Source organism: Sycon ciliatum, chromosome 9 (genome assembly GCF_964019385.1).
Source record: "Sycon ciliatum chromosome 9, ocSycCili1.1, whole genome shotgun sequence".
Taxonomy (NCBI): Eukaryota; Metazoa; Porifera; class Calcarea; order Leucosolenida; family Sycettidae; genus Sycon; species Sycon ciliatum.
The window spans coordinates 24402707-24419651 of NC_088651.1; the positions used below are offsets into that span (position 1 = coordinate 24402707).

The following is a 16945-nucleotide window of genomic DNA, read 5'->3' on the forward strand; positions in this document are numbered from 1 at the left end:
ATACATACGGTACAACAAAGCGTTAGCATAACGTTATCAGATTGGCTTGAATACACCTTAGAAGCGGTGGTTGATATCAAGAGAGAAGAATTTTATAAACACATTCTTTGGGGGCCTTATTCTTCTTTTCTCTTTTATATGTACACGTATGAGCAAACAGATTGTCTTGTCCAACATTTTCACTGTTTTTCTCGATCACATTGCTGTCCATGCGCAACGCACACCACCAGAATTTGTGTGATTGCATAATTGCTATAATGCGCAGGGTTTAGTAAACTTCGCTCAATATATGTTTTATACCGGACTTATTCCTGTGGCTGGCGGTCTGAACCCCAACAGCTCTCGCTTCGGCGAGGGTTTTCTTGTTCCGCGAGTAGAAGAGACTGGAAATGAGAATACAGTTAGACAGATTAGGGAAAGCTGCTTCGGTTTTTGTGAGCCGGGATCAAACAGCACCTTCGTGTAGATCCGGAACGTACAATGTTCCCTCGCTCCGAAGTCAAATAAAAAAAGTCAATACATAGGTCAGCCAAGGCTGGAGCAGAAACCACTGTGCATGACTGCAGCATGCACAGAGCAGAAAATGGAAAGGTGTCAGCACGACTAATGGTTGAAGCAAGTGCCCTCTTGCTTGTTGTATCCCCAAACTTCTGGCCAAGACCTCTGTACGCCAGACCATGGCAGTTTAAAGACCGTGACCAACATCAGAATGCAGCATCACAAGACAATATTGGCAGCAGCAATGGGAAACATTCCACCACAGATCCGACCAGTGATAAAGAATGATGGCAACACTGCGGGACCCTAATTCTCCAACAGGACTCGAACCTAATCCTAATGCCGCCCCATCTATTCCGGGTCTTTTCACTAGACATCTCAACCCTAATGCCATACCATTTACACCACGATCCCATCAAGGCGCCCCAGCAAATTCCTGGGTACGCTTTGGCTTTATCAACATTTGTAGACTTCGGCACAAAGTCGACGCCCTGGAGCAGCTGATCGTGAACCAGTGCTGGGACATAGTCGGTGTTGCTGAAACATGGCTTGATGGCACAGTGTCTGATGGAGAAATCCGGATCCCAAACTTCAGTATTTCCCGTCAGGACCGTGCCGGTGGAAGAGGAGGTGGAACATGTATCTACTTCAGGTCGACCCTCCCCGTGAAGCCTCGCCCGGATTTGACGGCGGATGATGTAGAGTGCACCTGGATCGAGCTTAAAGGTGCCCGGGCGCCTCATCTCTTAGGGTGTGTGTACCGGCCGCCAAGTGAAACAGTTGCGTTCTGGCCCAGACTAGAGACTGTCTTACAGGCAGCCACCAACAACACCGGATCGGTCACTATGATGGGCGACTTCAATGTAAATGCTGACCCAGTTTCTCCTGGCCCACAATTGCGCCACATGCATGACACGTGTGGAAGCTATGGACTGCAGAACGTCGTGACAGCACCAACTCGTGTTCTGCCCCAATGTGTGCGTGGAACCATACTAGATCTAGTCTTGGTCAACCATGCCAGCTTAACATCCTGGAACATCGTACCATGTGACATCAGCGATCACTTTGCTGTGAGTGCTTCACTCAGCTGTGCTACTGAAGTAAGCCAGCCAGCGAGTTCCCTCCTCACTAGGCAGCTGCACAGAGTGGATATAGCAGCTCTCCGCGCTGACCTGCTTGCAGCAGACCTTCACATTTTTCCTCCATATGCGAGCGTCGACGATATGTGGTCCACTTGGCACGCTAGCATAATGCGTGTACTGGACCATCATGCCCCGATGACCCCAGTTAAGAAGCGTTCCAGAAGAAGGCCATGGCTTAACAGAGACACTTACCAGCTAATGATGGCAAAGAACAGGCTGCACCGAAGATGGCTGCGAGACCGGGCTAACATAGCATTATTCCACCAGTACAAACGTGCTCGAACGGCGGCAGCAAACCTTGTCAGACGGAGGAAAAACCAGTACTTCAGTGATGAATGTGTTGTCAACAATCGCAATCCAAGGAAGATGTGGTCCCTGTTAAACTCCATCACTGGCAGAGGAGGAAGCAAGCAAGACCCTGCATGTGATGTGAACAAGGTCAGCGTGGCATTTAGCAACATTGTAACTGACCCTGATCGGCCAGCCCACTTGCCATTACCGAATGGACCCCCAGCTGAACACTCACTCAGCTGTCTGGGACCAGCATCTTATGCTGCTGTGAATAAGCTTCTGCAAGCGATAATTCCGGTGAAGGCAACTGGCAGTGATGGAATACCTGGGCTGCTTCTCAAATCCTGCAGTGATATCCTCACGCCATCCCTCACACGGATCTTCACGAAACGGGCATTGTACCTTCTGCCTTCAAGAAGGCCCTTGTCGGGCCTCTGTACAAGTTTGGAGACCCAACATCCCCTGGGAACTATCGTCCAGTATCCCTGCTGCCGATTGCCTCAAAGCTGCTAGAGAAGCTCGTGCAGCGGCAGCTTGTGGCATTTCTCGATGAACACAATGTTCTACCACCGACCCAAGTTGCCTTCAGGAAGGATCACTCCACTGAAGATGCACTTGTGCTACTAACAGATGGTGTTCTCATTGCAAAGGACTCTGCATTGCCTTGCTGCATCTGCCTACTTGACATGTCAAAGGCGTTTGACAAAGTCAGTCACCCTACGCTGCTGCAGGACTTGTTCGACATTGGCGTTTCTGGAACGGCATTAAGTTGGTTTGCCAACTATCTCAGCCATCGAACCCAGCAAGTGCGCATTGGAACCCAGGACGGACCCTGTAATGCATGCACATGCGGTGTTCCACAGGGATCCGTTTTAGGACCAATCTTGTTCAGTGTATACACGCGCGGCATACCAGAGGTTGCTGGTGACGTGCCCACAGTACAGTTTGCGGATGATTATTGTCAACAATCTCCAAGCTGTGTGAACGTATTATGTACAACCACTTATACACTTACCTGTCTCCTGTTCTACATCCGTCCCAGTCTGGATTCCGAAAAGGCGACTCTACGTCCTGGCAGCTTCTCAGACTTGTTCAATCGATGTCTTCTGTTCGTGAGAACGGCCATTACAGCATGCTATGTTTCTTTGATCTAAGCAAGGCCTTCGACACCGTATGGACACGCGGGCTCCTATACAAGCTGTCGCGCCATGGAATCCATGGTACTTGCTTCACGTGGCTCAGTACTTACCTGACGGGCAGACAGCAAAGGGTGCGTGTCGGCTCTGCTCTGTCTGCCAAAGGGCATGTACGGTCTGGAGTTCCTCAGGGATCAATCCTGGGGCCTCTCCTCTTCCTTATGTATGTAAACGATCTGGCAGAAATGGATCACACATCACTATATGCTGATGATACAGCACTACTTGTGACAGCACCCACTCTCCCCGAGGCTAGTGCCAAGTTACAGTCCAACATAGATGGCGTTATTCATTGGATGGAAAAATGGAAATTGCAACCCAACTCTTCGAAAACTGCTGTAATGTGTATCCCCCCCAGTTGTTCCTGTGACCTATCTTCATTAGTAACCAGTCCCTTCACCTTTCCAGGCACCACAACCCCGCTCTGCATCGTTGAAAAACACAAGCATCTTGGCGTCATTATTGACCAACACTTAACCTGGAAATCCCAGATCGAAAATTTAGACAGCCGTGTTAGCTCAGTAATGGGGTTTCTCTCATCACACATCACCCACCTGCACACCGACTGTCGCCATGTTATCTACACATCTTACATTCTGCCTATTTTTGATTACTGCTGCATTATTTGGGCTGGCATTTCTAAAACACTGATTGCTCGACTCGAAGTTATGCATAGGCGTCTTTTGAAAATATTATTTCGGCTTCCTCGCCTGACTCCAAGCGCAGACTTATACCGCCTTGCTTCTGCTGTGCCGCTCTCGGTCCGCGTGCGTTTTTTGGCATGCCAGACAATTCATAAAATTAAGCTGGGCATTGCTCCTCTTCATGCTCTCTCCTGCCTAAGCTGGTTTGCTCAATCTCAAGACATGCGCACCAGAAACTCTCTCCGCTTCCCTATTGCGCGGTCTGCCTCTATGCAAACATCTCCTCTCTTCCTTGCTTACCGCCATTGGTCTCTCCTCCCACAACATCTAAAATCCTGCCAATGTTACAATACATTCACACAGCTACTGCAGAATGCAACATACTAGTTGATATCCAGCCCTGCCCTAGCTTCTTTTGCTTTTCAGTTCCCCTTTCATTCTTTTTCTTTCCCCCCTCTAGCTGTATTACCGCCATGGCTGGCTATCGCCCACATCACCATTTCATTGGCTAGTGCCACGTGATTGTGAATAAATAATAAAAAAAATAATAATAATAATAATGATATTGGCTTGTACTTCAGCCACCGGCTGCCTACTGAATGCTCCGCGGCGCTTACCCGGGCAGTGTCTGCAGTGGCTGACAGGCTAGAGGATCGCAACCTCATCCTGAACTCCACGAAGAGCCAAGTCCTGAGCATGCACAGTGAAGCCATTCCTGTAAATTGCAATGGGACTAGTTTGCCAGCAGCAAGCACTGCGAAGTACCTCGGAGTTCTGCTGGACAGCTCCCTCAACTGGCAGAAACACGTGGACAGCATCGCCAAGAAAGTATCGCAGAAGATCGGGGCGCTCTGGCGATCTAGGCGAGCATTAAGTCTGAAGGCCCGTACACAGTTCATGAAGTCCATCATCATGCCTGATCTGCTGTACGGGTCGACAGCATTTTTCGCCTGCCTGCGACAGGAGCAAGTCTCTCGCTTGCAAGTTCTCCCGAACCGAGCTGCCAGGGCAGTGTTTGGCCAGCCACCCCGCTCTCATGTTCAACCCCTCCTGACCAGCTTGCAGCTCTACAGCATTCAGGAGCTGCACAAGCAGAAGATGCTGAGGTTTGTGTGGCGTTGCCAGCACAATCGAGCCAGCCCAGCCCTCCAGGACAAGTTTCGAAGTGCTCATGGAAACACCACCCGCCTCCAGCAAGGACAGGGTTTGCGCCTGCCGCTAGCCTGGTCAGCAGCAGGGACATCCCGTCCATCGCACTGTGGTGCCATCCTCTGGAACACCCTCCCCAGCGAAGTTCGCCCACTCAATCGTCCCAGTGAATTCGCCGTAGCTGCACTGCCCTTCACGCTGGCGGGCTAGATCTGCAAGCTCCGTGAATTCTCCCGCCTTCTGTGTTCACAGTCCCATACTCCCCTTGGAGTAGTCTGCACGGCGCTGCTGCTGCTGCTGCTGCTGTTGCTGTTGTTGTTGTTGTTGTTGTTGTTGTTGTTGTTGTTGTTGTTGTTGTTGTTGTTGTTGTTGTTGTTGTTGTTGTTGTTGTTGTTGTTGTTGTTGTTGTTGTTGTTGTTGTTGTTGTTGTTGTTGTTGTTGCTGTTGCTGTTGCTGTTGTTGTTGTTGTTGCTGCTGCTGCTGCTGCTGCTGCTGCTGCTGCTGCTGCTGCTACAGCAGCTACTGCTGTGGCTGTAGTTACAGCCCCTCTCGTTGTCAGGAAATGTTTGCTTGTGCTACTTCTCATCCAGTTGACTTTTTATTATGACTTTGTACGTTATAATTTTGTTGAGCTCCGGTTTTCCCCTTCATTCTAACTCAAGTGCAGTTTAGCGTGTATTGGCTTGCGATTTCCTTTCTTCTGTTTGCTTGGCATTTTATCGCTCCACAGGTACCCTCGGTCTCAGGTGCTCTCACATTTGTGCAATTGTTGATTTTGGTCCTGAATTGTCCTCCCTGTTGCTTTGCTACCGTCCTCCTCCTTCCTCCACCTTTTTTTCTTAATTGGCCTCATTATGGCATTCGCTTCCATGTAATTGGGCTTGTAGCCCGTGTGTACTTGCGAATTCAAATAAAAATATACATACATACATACATACAATATTATCCAGGATTTTGAACGGTATCGTCTCGACGTGCTGGGTCTTACGGAGACATGGCTGAATGGTGATGGAGTCGACGTTCTAGACAACGGCCATACTCTGTATGGCGCAGGCGGGACGTCGTTTCGGTTTGGTGTCGGAATTCTGGTAAATAAGAGAATTGTAAACAATGTTGCCTCGTATCACAACCACTCAGAACGAGTCGTGTCAATCAGAATCAAGCTCTGCTCGCGCCGTGACAGCAGGTCCATCACAGTGATATGCTGCTATGCGCCGACTCTGCTGAGTTCTACGTCAAACCCCGCAGAGGCAGAGAACTTCTATTCGCTATTGACACAAAGGCACACAATGAAAACCTTTGCGAATTAATTCCGTTGTGGCTCAGAGTTTCATGGCTGAACCAATCATCAGACACCGATAATGGAATAGGAGGCAGCGCTGGTATATCTAAGTGGAGAGAGGTGTGATAATACGATAGCGAGAGGAGTAATCGCGTGAATATATGTAGGACTCAGTGACCAGTCAAGGCCCCAACCACGGTCCCCGTGACCAGTGAAACAGTCACAAACTCCCCATGACCAGTCACAAATTAGGTTACCAGTCACAATGCCCCATGACCAGTCACAAATCACCATACATGTACATGTGTAAAGCACACAGTTCGTGACTGCTCGCGGAGTGCTTCGTACTGCAGGATTTGTTGCGGAAACTATAATTCCCTTTGAGCGGTCACAGAATACAGTTGTGACCACTATAATTCCAAGCGAACAGTTATATGCGGAATGTACAGTTGCGACCACTCTTTCTCTGTGAGTAGTCACAGGCAAAATATAGGTATTTCTGTATTACAAGAGAGATTGGAAGCTTTGTCACAACTCTGAGTTTCACCTATACTACAATCGTCAGGCAACTGATGGCTCCAAAACGGGCATCCTGAACATAAGGGGGAGTAAGGTGGGAAATTCTGAAGGGTATCATAGGCGACGTGTATCATAGCGCAAGAGTCAGGTCTAGGCGTGAAGTTGCCAAGTCTTCAGACTTGGGGCTATGCAGCAGCAGTTTCAGCGTAAATGATATAGAATAGAGCTGGGGACTTAAATGCCAAATCCACACATGTTCACACCCACACTGTTCCTTTTCTCACATACACGCACACACACATCCACACACGCGCGCACCCCCCCCCCCCACACACACACATGCTCATTCTCTAAATCTATCTCTCTCACACACGCACACACACACACACACATGCTCTCTCTCTCTCACACACACACGCACTCTCTTTCTCACGCATGCACACAAGCTCACACATGCACGCGCACACTTACTCACACACACACACTCACACAAACACACACACAAATTGGCAGCGGGACTACCAGCTAGATTCACGTGACCCTGTGGACAAAGTTACAGAGGTAGAGCTTGTTTTCATGACGACACTTGGACACAAGTATTTCTGTATCATTATTTTATCTCTTTTCAAACAATCCACAAGCCAAGAAGAGATGCGTAGACGGAAGAACCGTACCCTTGGTGATACTGATATGCCAGTTCAAGAACATCTCGTCAGACATACATATCGATACATGTCTGGTGCACTCTCACTAACAAGCAGGCATCGCAGGGTACATTCGCACCAGCAATCACAAGAAGTTGTAGTGAGTGAATATTTCTATAAAGTTAAAGGGGAAGTATACCCTAAAATCAAATTTTCACTAGTTGTAGTCTTCGGGGTGCTGAGTCGAATGGTCTTGGTCCGAGGAAGCTGAGACGCTCCCTTCCTACTGGAATCCCAATCAAACTCGCGCACTTCCACCGAAACAGGGTGACTGCGCCCTACTAGATGGGGATTTGTATGCAATATGTCACTAAAAGCGCCATTTCGTTCTTATAAAAGCACGGATGACCGCGATTGGCCCATATGTTGTAGTCTTTTGGACGCTGAGTCGACTGGTTTTGGTCCGAAAAGGCTTCGATGCAGCGTTCCTCCTTTATTCCCAATCGAACATGGTTGAACAAGCGGTCACGTGCTCCTGCGTACACCAGTCACCTGGTCACCGTACCTGCAGGGTACAACTTACTAGCCTGTTTGACCTTTTCTGGGTGCAGTCCTGTTACTCGAGTTGAACTCGAGTTGAACCTTGATGTGAAAGTTGTCGCCTGCTGGCGCGGTGACCAGGTGATTTGGGCACCCAGGAGCACGTGACCGCTTGTTCAACCATGTTCGATTGGGAATAAAGGAGGAACGCTGCATCGCAGCCTTTTCGGACTAAAACCAGTCGACTCAGCGTCCAAAAGACTACAACATATGGGCCAATCGCGGTCATCCGTGTTTTTATAAGAACGACATAGCACTTTTAGTGACATTTTGCATACAAATCCCCATCTAGTAGGGCGCAGTCACCCAGTTTCGGTGGAAGTGCGCGGGTTCGATTGGGAAAAAAGAAGGAAGGGAGCGTCGCAGCTTCCTCGGACCAAGACCATTTGACTCAGCACCCAGAAGACTACAATTGGTGAAAATTTGATTTTAGGGTATGTTTCCCCTTTTATAAGTAGAAGGAAAATACGTAATGGACAAAATTAATTAAGGTAAGAGTTATTTTGGGAGCAGGAATGAAGATGTGTTTGAAGCAGTAAACTGCGTAAGCACTACGTTGAGCCACAATATTGAAATACAGTTTCCTGCAGTCAAAAATAGACACTCACACTTCTGTGGTCTAGTTCGCCATTCTTATCGCTAACATGACTTGATTTAATTTCTTACGATGGTTCTTGAGAATGGATCAATGATGTCTTGAATAGATGTCTTCCCTGAACGGCTTCAACTGAGAGGCAGTTTCAGTTTCAACAAGCTGGACATGTTTTCCTGTGGAGTCTTCCACAAGAAAGACAGAGCTACACACACGAAGGTGCTTGATGTACTCAGTACCTTCTTGGAGATGAACATATTTTCTTTTCCATCTTCATTATATTTTCGTCTCTGTATCGTCGACGATGTCCACTTCTGACTCTGTAATCTTGTCACCCATCATCTCCAAAAACACAAAGCGGGTGTTGCTTGTATGCTGGATCAGTTGAAATCAGTCTCCGTTCTAGCAAGATCGGCATGCAAAATATTACTTGACTGAAAATATTCCGAAATAGCTTTTCTGAACGACGAAGTTTGTTCTTCAAATATGATGAACAGCACAATCTACTAGCCAGAACGTCCTCTCAAAAGAGATTCTATCTGAAGCCTGCAAGGTTTTCGACTACTCTTCGTTGAAGAGCCCACACACACCAGACTCGAGCTACAAGTAAACTACGCGGAGATCGAGAGTTGATCGAAATCTTTCTTGCTCACTTCTGAAACCTGTGAAGGAAAAAAGTATGCTGATCGCGTGAATGCCTACAGTTGAGTCGTAATATTTTGACGTGGACCCTGTGACCGTTCACAGAGAAAGTCGCGGCTGTTTGTGACTGGTCACCGGGATTCAAACTGGTGTGTGACTTTATGACTGCTCTTCAGGGATTTGTGACTGTTTGATTGGTCACGGGGATCGTGATCGGTCATCGAGACGTGACTGCTCACTGAGTCCTACATATATACAGGGACGGGCTATTTCAGAGGCAGATGCAGTAGGAGGAGGTCTAGCACTAACAAGTACGCGCTTAATCTCGCTCACACACACACACACACACACACACACATACTAACACGCACACACATAGTAACACCCACACACATACACACATACACGCACACACTAACACACACACATACACACACCCACAACACCCTAACTTGCACACGGGCGCACGCACACACAGGACACCCATCCACCCAACACACCCTAACTCGTACACGCACAAACACACGCACACACGCATATACACACACCTATAGACACATGTCCTCACGTATACACAGGCATCTGCGTTCGTATGACAAATCTAAGCGCACACAAACTCCTGCAATCACGCGTCAAAAAACCCGCAGCGGTCATAGTTGTCTATGTTATAGGGTGGCCAGCAGAAACTTGCGCTGGTGAGGGCATTTAGATACCAGCTCACTTCTCTTGCTTAGGGAGGTAGCTTTTGAAGCTTTCAGGATGTGGAACTTTTCGGTTAAGCATAGGCCACACTTCTTGCTGATGTTACTATACGAAGGTGCTCTATCCTTGATCTCCCATCTGATGTCGAATCCGCGGTTCTCGTTTTTCAGATCCCAGATGTGCTTGGACAACTTAGTCGATGCGGCGTACTTTTCATGGCGGAAGTCCGAAGTGTGTTTGCTGTAGCGTTGCTTGAATGTGGTAGCTGTCATGCCGACGTAGGTCTTGACTTCGTTGGATGCTACATGCGCCTCGTACACGACGTCGGAAGACTGGCAGTCACCGTTGAGGGGGCACGACGCCTTGACCCGACAATTGCATGGCACAACTGGCGGTCGCGAGTGAAGTTTTGCAGCATTGTGCCCTTTGATAATCGACGCTACGTTCTTCATACAGCTGTAGCTTACTTTTGTTGTGTTCTTGTTAAACACCTTGTGTAGCGCCGACCCTTCAGGGAAGTGTTTCTTGACGAGGTACAGAAACTTTGCGCCAACGTTGGTTTTGACCGTGGTACTGTACGGCGGGTTAAACCAGATGACGTCGCGGCTGCGCCCTTTCTTCGCTTTTTTCTTCTTGTTGCTCGGTTCATCCTTGTATGTCATGGTTTGCGGGTGGCCACTTGAGGCCAGTGCGTCCTCGTACAACGTTTTAGCATCGTTGAACACTTCCTCATTGCATGAGATACGTTGCAGCCTCTTGTTGACGCCAATGGGTATTTGTCTCAGCACCTGCGGTGGGTGACAGGACCGCACAACGACGTACAGGGGTGTACTATTCGGTTTCCTGTATGGTTGGAATGTTCCGAGACGAGACCAGTTAATAACATGACAATGTGGTCTGACTACAATTCGAAGCAGCAAAGCAACACACCACCCAACTTGGGTGGGTCAGCAATATCGAAGATAAAAGAAAGGGGAAGCTTTGCGAAAACGAATTGTACAAAACTGGACGACAATATCTAACGGTACTCCTCATGGATGACACTATTGTGGACGAGTTGACTACAATAACAAGTAGTTCCACAGGACGTACGTTTCGCCGAGTTGTTAGTAACGGCTCATCAGGTGTGCAAAATTTATACTCGGATACTGAGCCAGTAATAAATGTAAAAAAGAGAAGAACCACATGAGAACGAGTTATGCAGCGAAAAAATCGATAAGCATAATTTATCATTTTGGATTTTATTAACGTAAGGCTGAAAAATGTCTCCAACTGACAATGGATTCCTAACATACCGGTATTTTACGACTCGCGGACCCCATCTGTTGGAAATCTAGTGCAACCGCACGCACTACACTATATAGTGTACAAGTGACGGAAACTCGGCTAGGGTCAACTGGGGTCAAATTGTTCGAGCGCGATCTGGCCAGCGGCGAGCAGGAAGTCAGGACATTCAAAATAGATGGGGCAGTCAGTCAAAAGCGCAACTAAGTTACTTTGGCTATAGCTTTTGACACAGTTGCAAGTTTTCAGCCGACTGGTGATTTGGACGATGGAGACCGCACTGGAGAGATAAATAACTCACGCTTTCCAAGACTCTTGGAAGAAAGGTGGACCCTGGCTGAAGCTTGTGAAGACGGCGATGCGGAACTCGCTGTCGACGAGGAATCTGGAGATGATCATGGCAATCAAGCTCGACGCTCCTGCCGTCGCTGACTTCAACTACGACAATGCTATGGCTGCATGGCATTCTGAGGTGACTCGGCGCACTACGACTGCAACGTCAACCTCGTCTGAACGAAGGGACCTGACCCGCACACCCAGAGCAGCAGCAGCGGCAGCAGCAACAGGGGCACAAGCAGCAGCAGCGCCAGCAGCAGCGCCAGAAGCAGCAGCAGCAACAGCAGCAGCGCCAGCAGCAGCTGGAGCAGCAGCAGCAGAAGTTGCAACTCTACCAGTTCTCCTGTCTGCTGAAGCCTTTCAGCAGATGGTGCAGCAGATGCCTGTCGGCTTGGCCATGCAGATGATGCGGTAGCAGCAAGCAGCCACTCCACAAGGTGCTGCAGGCACCTCCCAGTGATCCATTATGTGAACATGTTCGTCCTGCTACTGGCACTAACAGAATTCCTTTTTTCAATTTGTTAAATCAGAATCCAATGGAACTGCTTTGCATTCTTCACATAATGTCGTTTACCGGTACCTTCTACGTTTGCGGATTTTGATAGTTCGCCTTGTTCTCTAAAATGTCCGATTTCCGGCAATAAATTCGCCCTTCTGTTTTCCTGCGTTTTGAGCAGGCTTTTTGGTTGTTTTTGTGCTGGATGATCTGACCCGGCTGGCCTGCATGCGCCAGGTTCACTCTGACCGGGCTGTGTTGAATGTCTAGAGCAGGCCCTGCACAGTATGCTGGTGTCAACGACTCAACGCTGCGTGATCAATCCCGCCCAAGGGAAACGGAAAAGGTGGTTATAATGTGGCGCAGCAAGCAATGAACGCCGCAGAAAATGTGCAATTTCATATCCGGGTTGTGATAAGATGCTTCACGTATGTCGCTAGGATGATCGCCATTTTGAGAAATTTAGAGCTACACATAGCACCTAAACAGCTTATAGCATTGATGCTTTGAGATCTTAAAACAGATCAACAAGATGAGAAAAACGTATTATTATTATTTTGCTTGTTCGCGTTGGCATCAACCTGCACAAAGCAGGTATATAGCCTTCGCTTAACCCTTTACCGGTCTACCATAAGCGTACCGATACTATAGTATCGGTACGTTTGGCCCTCATTTTTTTGGGGTCTTGTTGCTAGGAGACAGCTAAAATGGCGCTCTACGCGTAGCTGAGGTCCAAGGCTTTCTGACGATGTGCAAAACAACCATGCTTACCATACAAATTTTTGCCGTATCGATCGACTGAAGTTTGTTGAAATTGGAAAAGACGATCATCCGCCATGCGCGCATTTCAAGAATGCGAGTGCATCTCTTGGGGCCGTGTTTGACAAGCGCTCTGAGAGCAGTAACATCACCAGTCGAGGCTGGATGTCATGGGAGGTTTTGCAGTGTAGTGTGTTGAGAAAAAGAGCTCCGTTGAGTCCTGCTAGTTCAAAAAATATATCGTCCACGAATGAAGAAACAAAATTCTCCAAACAGAGAGGAAGCCTTCTTGCTGCCGACACGGCGACAGCGACTGTCACAAGGACTCGTCAGGTGCGATCAGCTGATTCGCCTGGCCGTGAGAATCACGGCATGCGTAAGCTCGCGCCTGAGTACTCATCTGAGCGAGAGTGAATCTGACGCGAGCAGCGCTGAGATGAACAAACCGAAACTGCGATATCGTGCAATGGGAGTTGCTGCTGCTGGCGTACCGCCCATGGCGAGGTGTTGGTGTTCAATGGCGGTATTGTAGAGAGCCTACGTTTCTTGTAAAGACGTAGCCCTTACCTGATTGTTTATCGTACGACTTCAGCTCCATCACGAACTTGGTATGCCCTTCGTGCTGTGATATTCGATTATTTCATTCGCAATTGTATTTTCTCTCAACTTGAAGGGCTACCATGGGCCCTATCCTTGCCTGGACCTAGTCATATTTGAATTTTCTGGACGCGTTCAGGCACACAGATTTTGAAAATATATGGTTTACCCATACCTACATCACATGGTTCTTGAGTTATTGCTGGTTGTGTGTACATGTATTTGCGTGACCACCCCTCACATACATTGAGTTAGACCGGCAAAGGGTTAAGCTGCCATAAAAAAGAAAGCTCGTCCTAAGCGAGAGGGCTAGAGGGAAATATAACGATAACGAGATACAGAATACAAAGAAATCCAATGAACTCAACGTACAATTCAAAACAAGAAAGAAAGGAAAGAAAAACAGAGCCGAATCTACCGATTGATCCATCAATCGACAAAGGGGACTAATCCGTTAGTGTTGCAAAGTAGAAGCTGATTATAGTCGCAGATCTCCAGGCCAGGGCCAGCATATTGCCGATTCTGGATAGGTCTCCGCAGCATTTGATGTGGTAATTATCATAATGTTTGATAAAATTGTTAGAGTATCTAGTATCTAGAGTACCGAGTATCTAGTATCTAGAGTATCTAGTGTAATTGTATCCGTTATTATTGTTAAGGGTATCTAGTGTAATTGTATCCGTTATTATTGTTAAGGGTTTCTAGTGTAATTGTATAACTTCAGCCATTACTCACAGCACACATTAGTTCCTTCCACTTTCGACGATCCTGGGCGAGCTGCCTCAGTGCAATTAGATCCTCATGTGATGTGAGGGAGTTTGTGGATCTGGAATTTTTCAGGTCGTTGTTGATGGATCGCGGGAGTGTTGTTCTCGGGCGGCCTCGGAACCCTGAGCTTCCTGGCTAAAAGTATGCTGACATAGCCTGCTGGACCGGGGATGAGGTGTCTAGTCGAAGCATGTGGCCAAACATTCTCCACCTAGCAGACTGGATGATTCTGCTGAGTGGCTTGGAGCCAGTGCGCTTGTACAGTGCTTCATTGCGTATTATACGGTGATATTTGACCCCTATGACTGCTCGTAACTGCTGGCGGTGGAACGAGTCAAGTTTCTTTTCTTGAGTCTCTGTCAGGCTCCATGTGCCGCAGTTATAAAGAAGTATTGGGAGAATAAAGCTGCCGTATAACCTAATCCGAAGGGGTTCACGGGCATGGTTACCTCTTAGCCATATCACCCACAGCTGATGTAAGGCGCATGTTGCTAGACGTTTTCTCCGACTGATATCTTCCTCCACTCCAAGCATCGATCCTAGTTTGACCGTGTTCCGCCATCGCTCGTCTACTCTGTCCTTTTCTCTTTTAATTGTAGTATATTCGGTTTTGGCTTCATTCATTTTTAAATTGTATTCCGCTAACGAGGATGATAGTATGGGTTGATTGTCATGCAAATATTGTAGGCTGGTGCTGATGAAGTCTACGTCATCCGCATACGCTGTTTCATTGGGCAATTGAAGCTGAATATCCAATGCTGGTCGCGGTGAGAGTCGCTCTCGAATCAACCTCAATGCAGCCTCGAGGTAGACAGTAAGCAGGACTGGCGATAGAGAATCGCCTTGTGGGGTTCCATTATGTGTGACTAATGGTTGGCTGAGAATGTTATTCAGCTTTACTTTTATTGTGGTGTCTGTCAGAAGGCACTGGATGATGTGCAGCTCATCATGATCAATGACTGTTGACAGTATATCGATCAGCCTGACCCTTGATATAGTGTCAAATGCCTTTGACATATCAATGCCTAAGATTGAGATCTCCGACGCAACACGCTGGCATCTTGCTGATAACCACCGATAGCTATATACCACGTCTCCAGTACTTCTCCCTGACTGGAACCCGCTCTGGTTCAGTGACAAGTACCCATTGATAGCTGGCTGGACCCGCGTCAGGATGACCAATGAAAGAAGTTTACGTAGGGTGTTCAACAGGGTAGCTAGTCTTACATTTCCAGGAGGACCTCTTTTCTTTCCCGGCTTTGGTATCGGGATCAGTAGCCCATCGCCTAGCTTGAGTGATTTGTCTTTGGCATAATTGTTGAATGTAGTGGCAATGTTCGAGAACAGTGCTGGTGTTCCATATTTGATAAGCTCAGCAGGTATCCCATCTGGTCCCGAAGCTCGGCCATTATTCAAGTGCTTAGCTGCGGCATGTACCTCTGGCTGCTTTATAGGGTTTTTAAGGTCTTCCTCTGTCCGTAAGAGCCTAGATGACTCCAGAGCAGGATCACAGAATATAGCACGGAAGTGTTGCCTTAATGCTTCGACTGATTCACTAGGTTGTGCAATGAGTTTGCCATCAGAGTCTTCAACCACAACTGGTGACTGCTGCTGTCGGCGCAGTAGTCGTGTTGCTTTGAACATTTTCGCGTCGTCTTTCATTTGGTCTATTTCAGCTACACGTTCGTCCAGTCGAGTCGATGCTAACTTGAGGCATTCCCGGCGAATTTGGTGTGCCAGCCTGTTGCGTCGCGTCTTCATTTCTTTTACCTTCGTTCCATCTCTGCACACCGTAATGTCGAGACGCAGTTTGCGTTTCTCTGCTGCTAGCTTTTCAATTTCCCCGCTGAAGCCATTTCTATGCGTCTTGTTTGTTTTAGGGACGCGGCCCACCGATGTGTTTGCTGCCTCACTCATAGCATTCACAATATACTGCAGATGTTGCTCCGCATTGACACCTTCCTGCTCTCTGCCGAGGTCCTGTAGATGTTCGTTGATAGCCTCTCTGTACTTTGCTTTCTTGGTCGGGTCACTAAATTCCGATATATTGAATTTTGCGTTGCTGGATATGGCTACTGGCGGCCTCTTGAGCTTTTTGTACAACTTAGTCAGGTTGAGGTTTGCCAGCACAAGACGGTGATCGCTTTCTAAGCTTGTCCCGGCGTATGATCTGGCATCCGTCACCACAAACCTTTCACTGTGACGGCAAAGGATATAATCTATTTGGTTGTAAATGGGTAAAGGTGGACCTCCACTAGGGTTGTGGCGCCAGCCTGTCCATGTGGTGATATGTTCTGCACGGTGCTGAAACGCCGTGTTACAGGCAAATAGGTAATTGCTGGACGCGAAATCAGCCAAAGTCTGGCCGCTGTAGTTGCGATGGCCCCTTGAGTGTGAACCAGCATAGGATACGGAGTGGCAGTCACTGGGTGGTCGTTTCCCAAGTTTTGCGTTGAAGTCTCCCATCAGGAACAGCAGCGATGAAGACCTTAGTTTTTGAATTGTTTCCAGCAAGCTGTTGTAGAACTCGTCTAGGCATGAATGGTCTGCTGCAACGCGTGTTGACGTCGGGGCGTAGACATTTACAAATGAGCACAGCGTTCTCCCGGAGAGCCATAACTGTAGCACGGCGATACGGTCCGACACCTGCCAATATCTATATATTCGGTGCAGTAACTGCTTTTCCACCACGAATCCGAGTCCATAATGTCGACACGACGACGAGAGACACAGTAGACGGTAGTTGTCAATATTTCCATCGTACCCTTCGGAGATTTTAGTCTCCTGAAGACAGCAGAGTCCAA

General features: G+C 48.0%; 3 protein-coding genes across 3 annotated transcripts; 2 read left to right on the forward strand and 1 right to left on the reverse strand.

Moving 5' to 3' along the window:
• Positions 1-785: 785 nt before the first annotated feature.
• Positions 786-2444, forward strand: LOC135824375 (uncharacterized). The gene has a single exon (XM_065337106.1). The coding sequence runs from the start codon at positions 786-788 to the stop codon at positions 2442-2444; it is 1659 nt and encodes a 552-aa protein (XP_065193178.1).
• Positions 2445-11543: 9099 nt separating this feature from the next.
• On the forward strand, positions 11544-11936 carry LOC135824376 (uncharacterized). The gene has a single exon (XM_065337108.1). It carries the CDS (start codon positions 11544-11546, stop codon positions 11934-11936), a length of 393 nt encoding a protein of 130 aa, XP_065193180.1.
• A 2157-nt stretch (positions 11937-14093) lies between these two features.
• Positions 14094-16607, reverse strand: LOC135824377 (uncharacterized). Its single transcript, XM_065337109.1, has 2 exons — positions 14850-16607; positions 14094-14150 (listed from the first exon to the last, which is right to left on the reverse strand). The coding sequence occupies exons 1-2, from the start codon at positions 16605-16607 to the stop codon at positions 14094-14096; spliced, it is 1815 nt and encodes a 604-aa protein (XP_065193181.1).
• Between the last annotated feature and the right edge of the window lie 338 nt (positions 16608-16945).

Excerpts from the sequence above, each read along its gene's own strand:
- LOC135824376 (XM_065337108.1), top strand. The coding sequence starts at position 11,544 with ATGCGGAACTCGCTGTCGACGAGGAATCTGGAGATGATCATGGCAATC.
- LOC135824377 (XM_065337109.1), bottom strand. The coding sequence starts at position 16,607 with ATGGGAGACTTCAACGCAAAACTTGGGAAACGACCACCCAGTGACTGC. Across the intron at positions 14,151-14,849 it reads AAACAGCGTATGCGGATGAC|CTCGCCCAGGATCGTCGAAA; the intron begins GTAGACTTCATC and ends GCACTGAGGCAG.
- LOC135824375 (XM_065337106.1), top strand. The coding sequence starts at position 786 with ATGGCAACACTGCGGGACCCTAATTCTCCAACAGGACTCGAACCTAAT.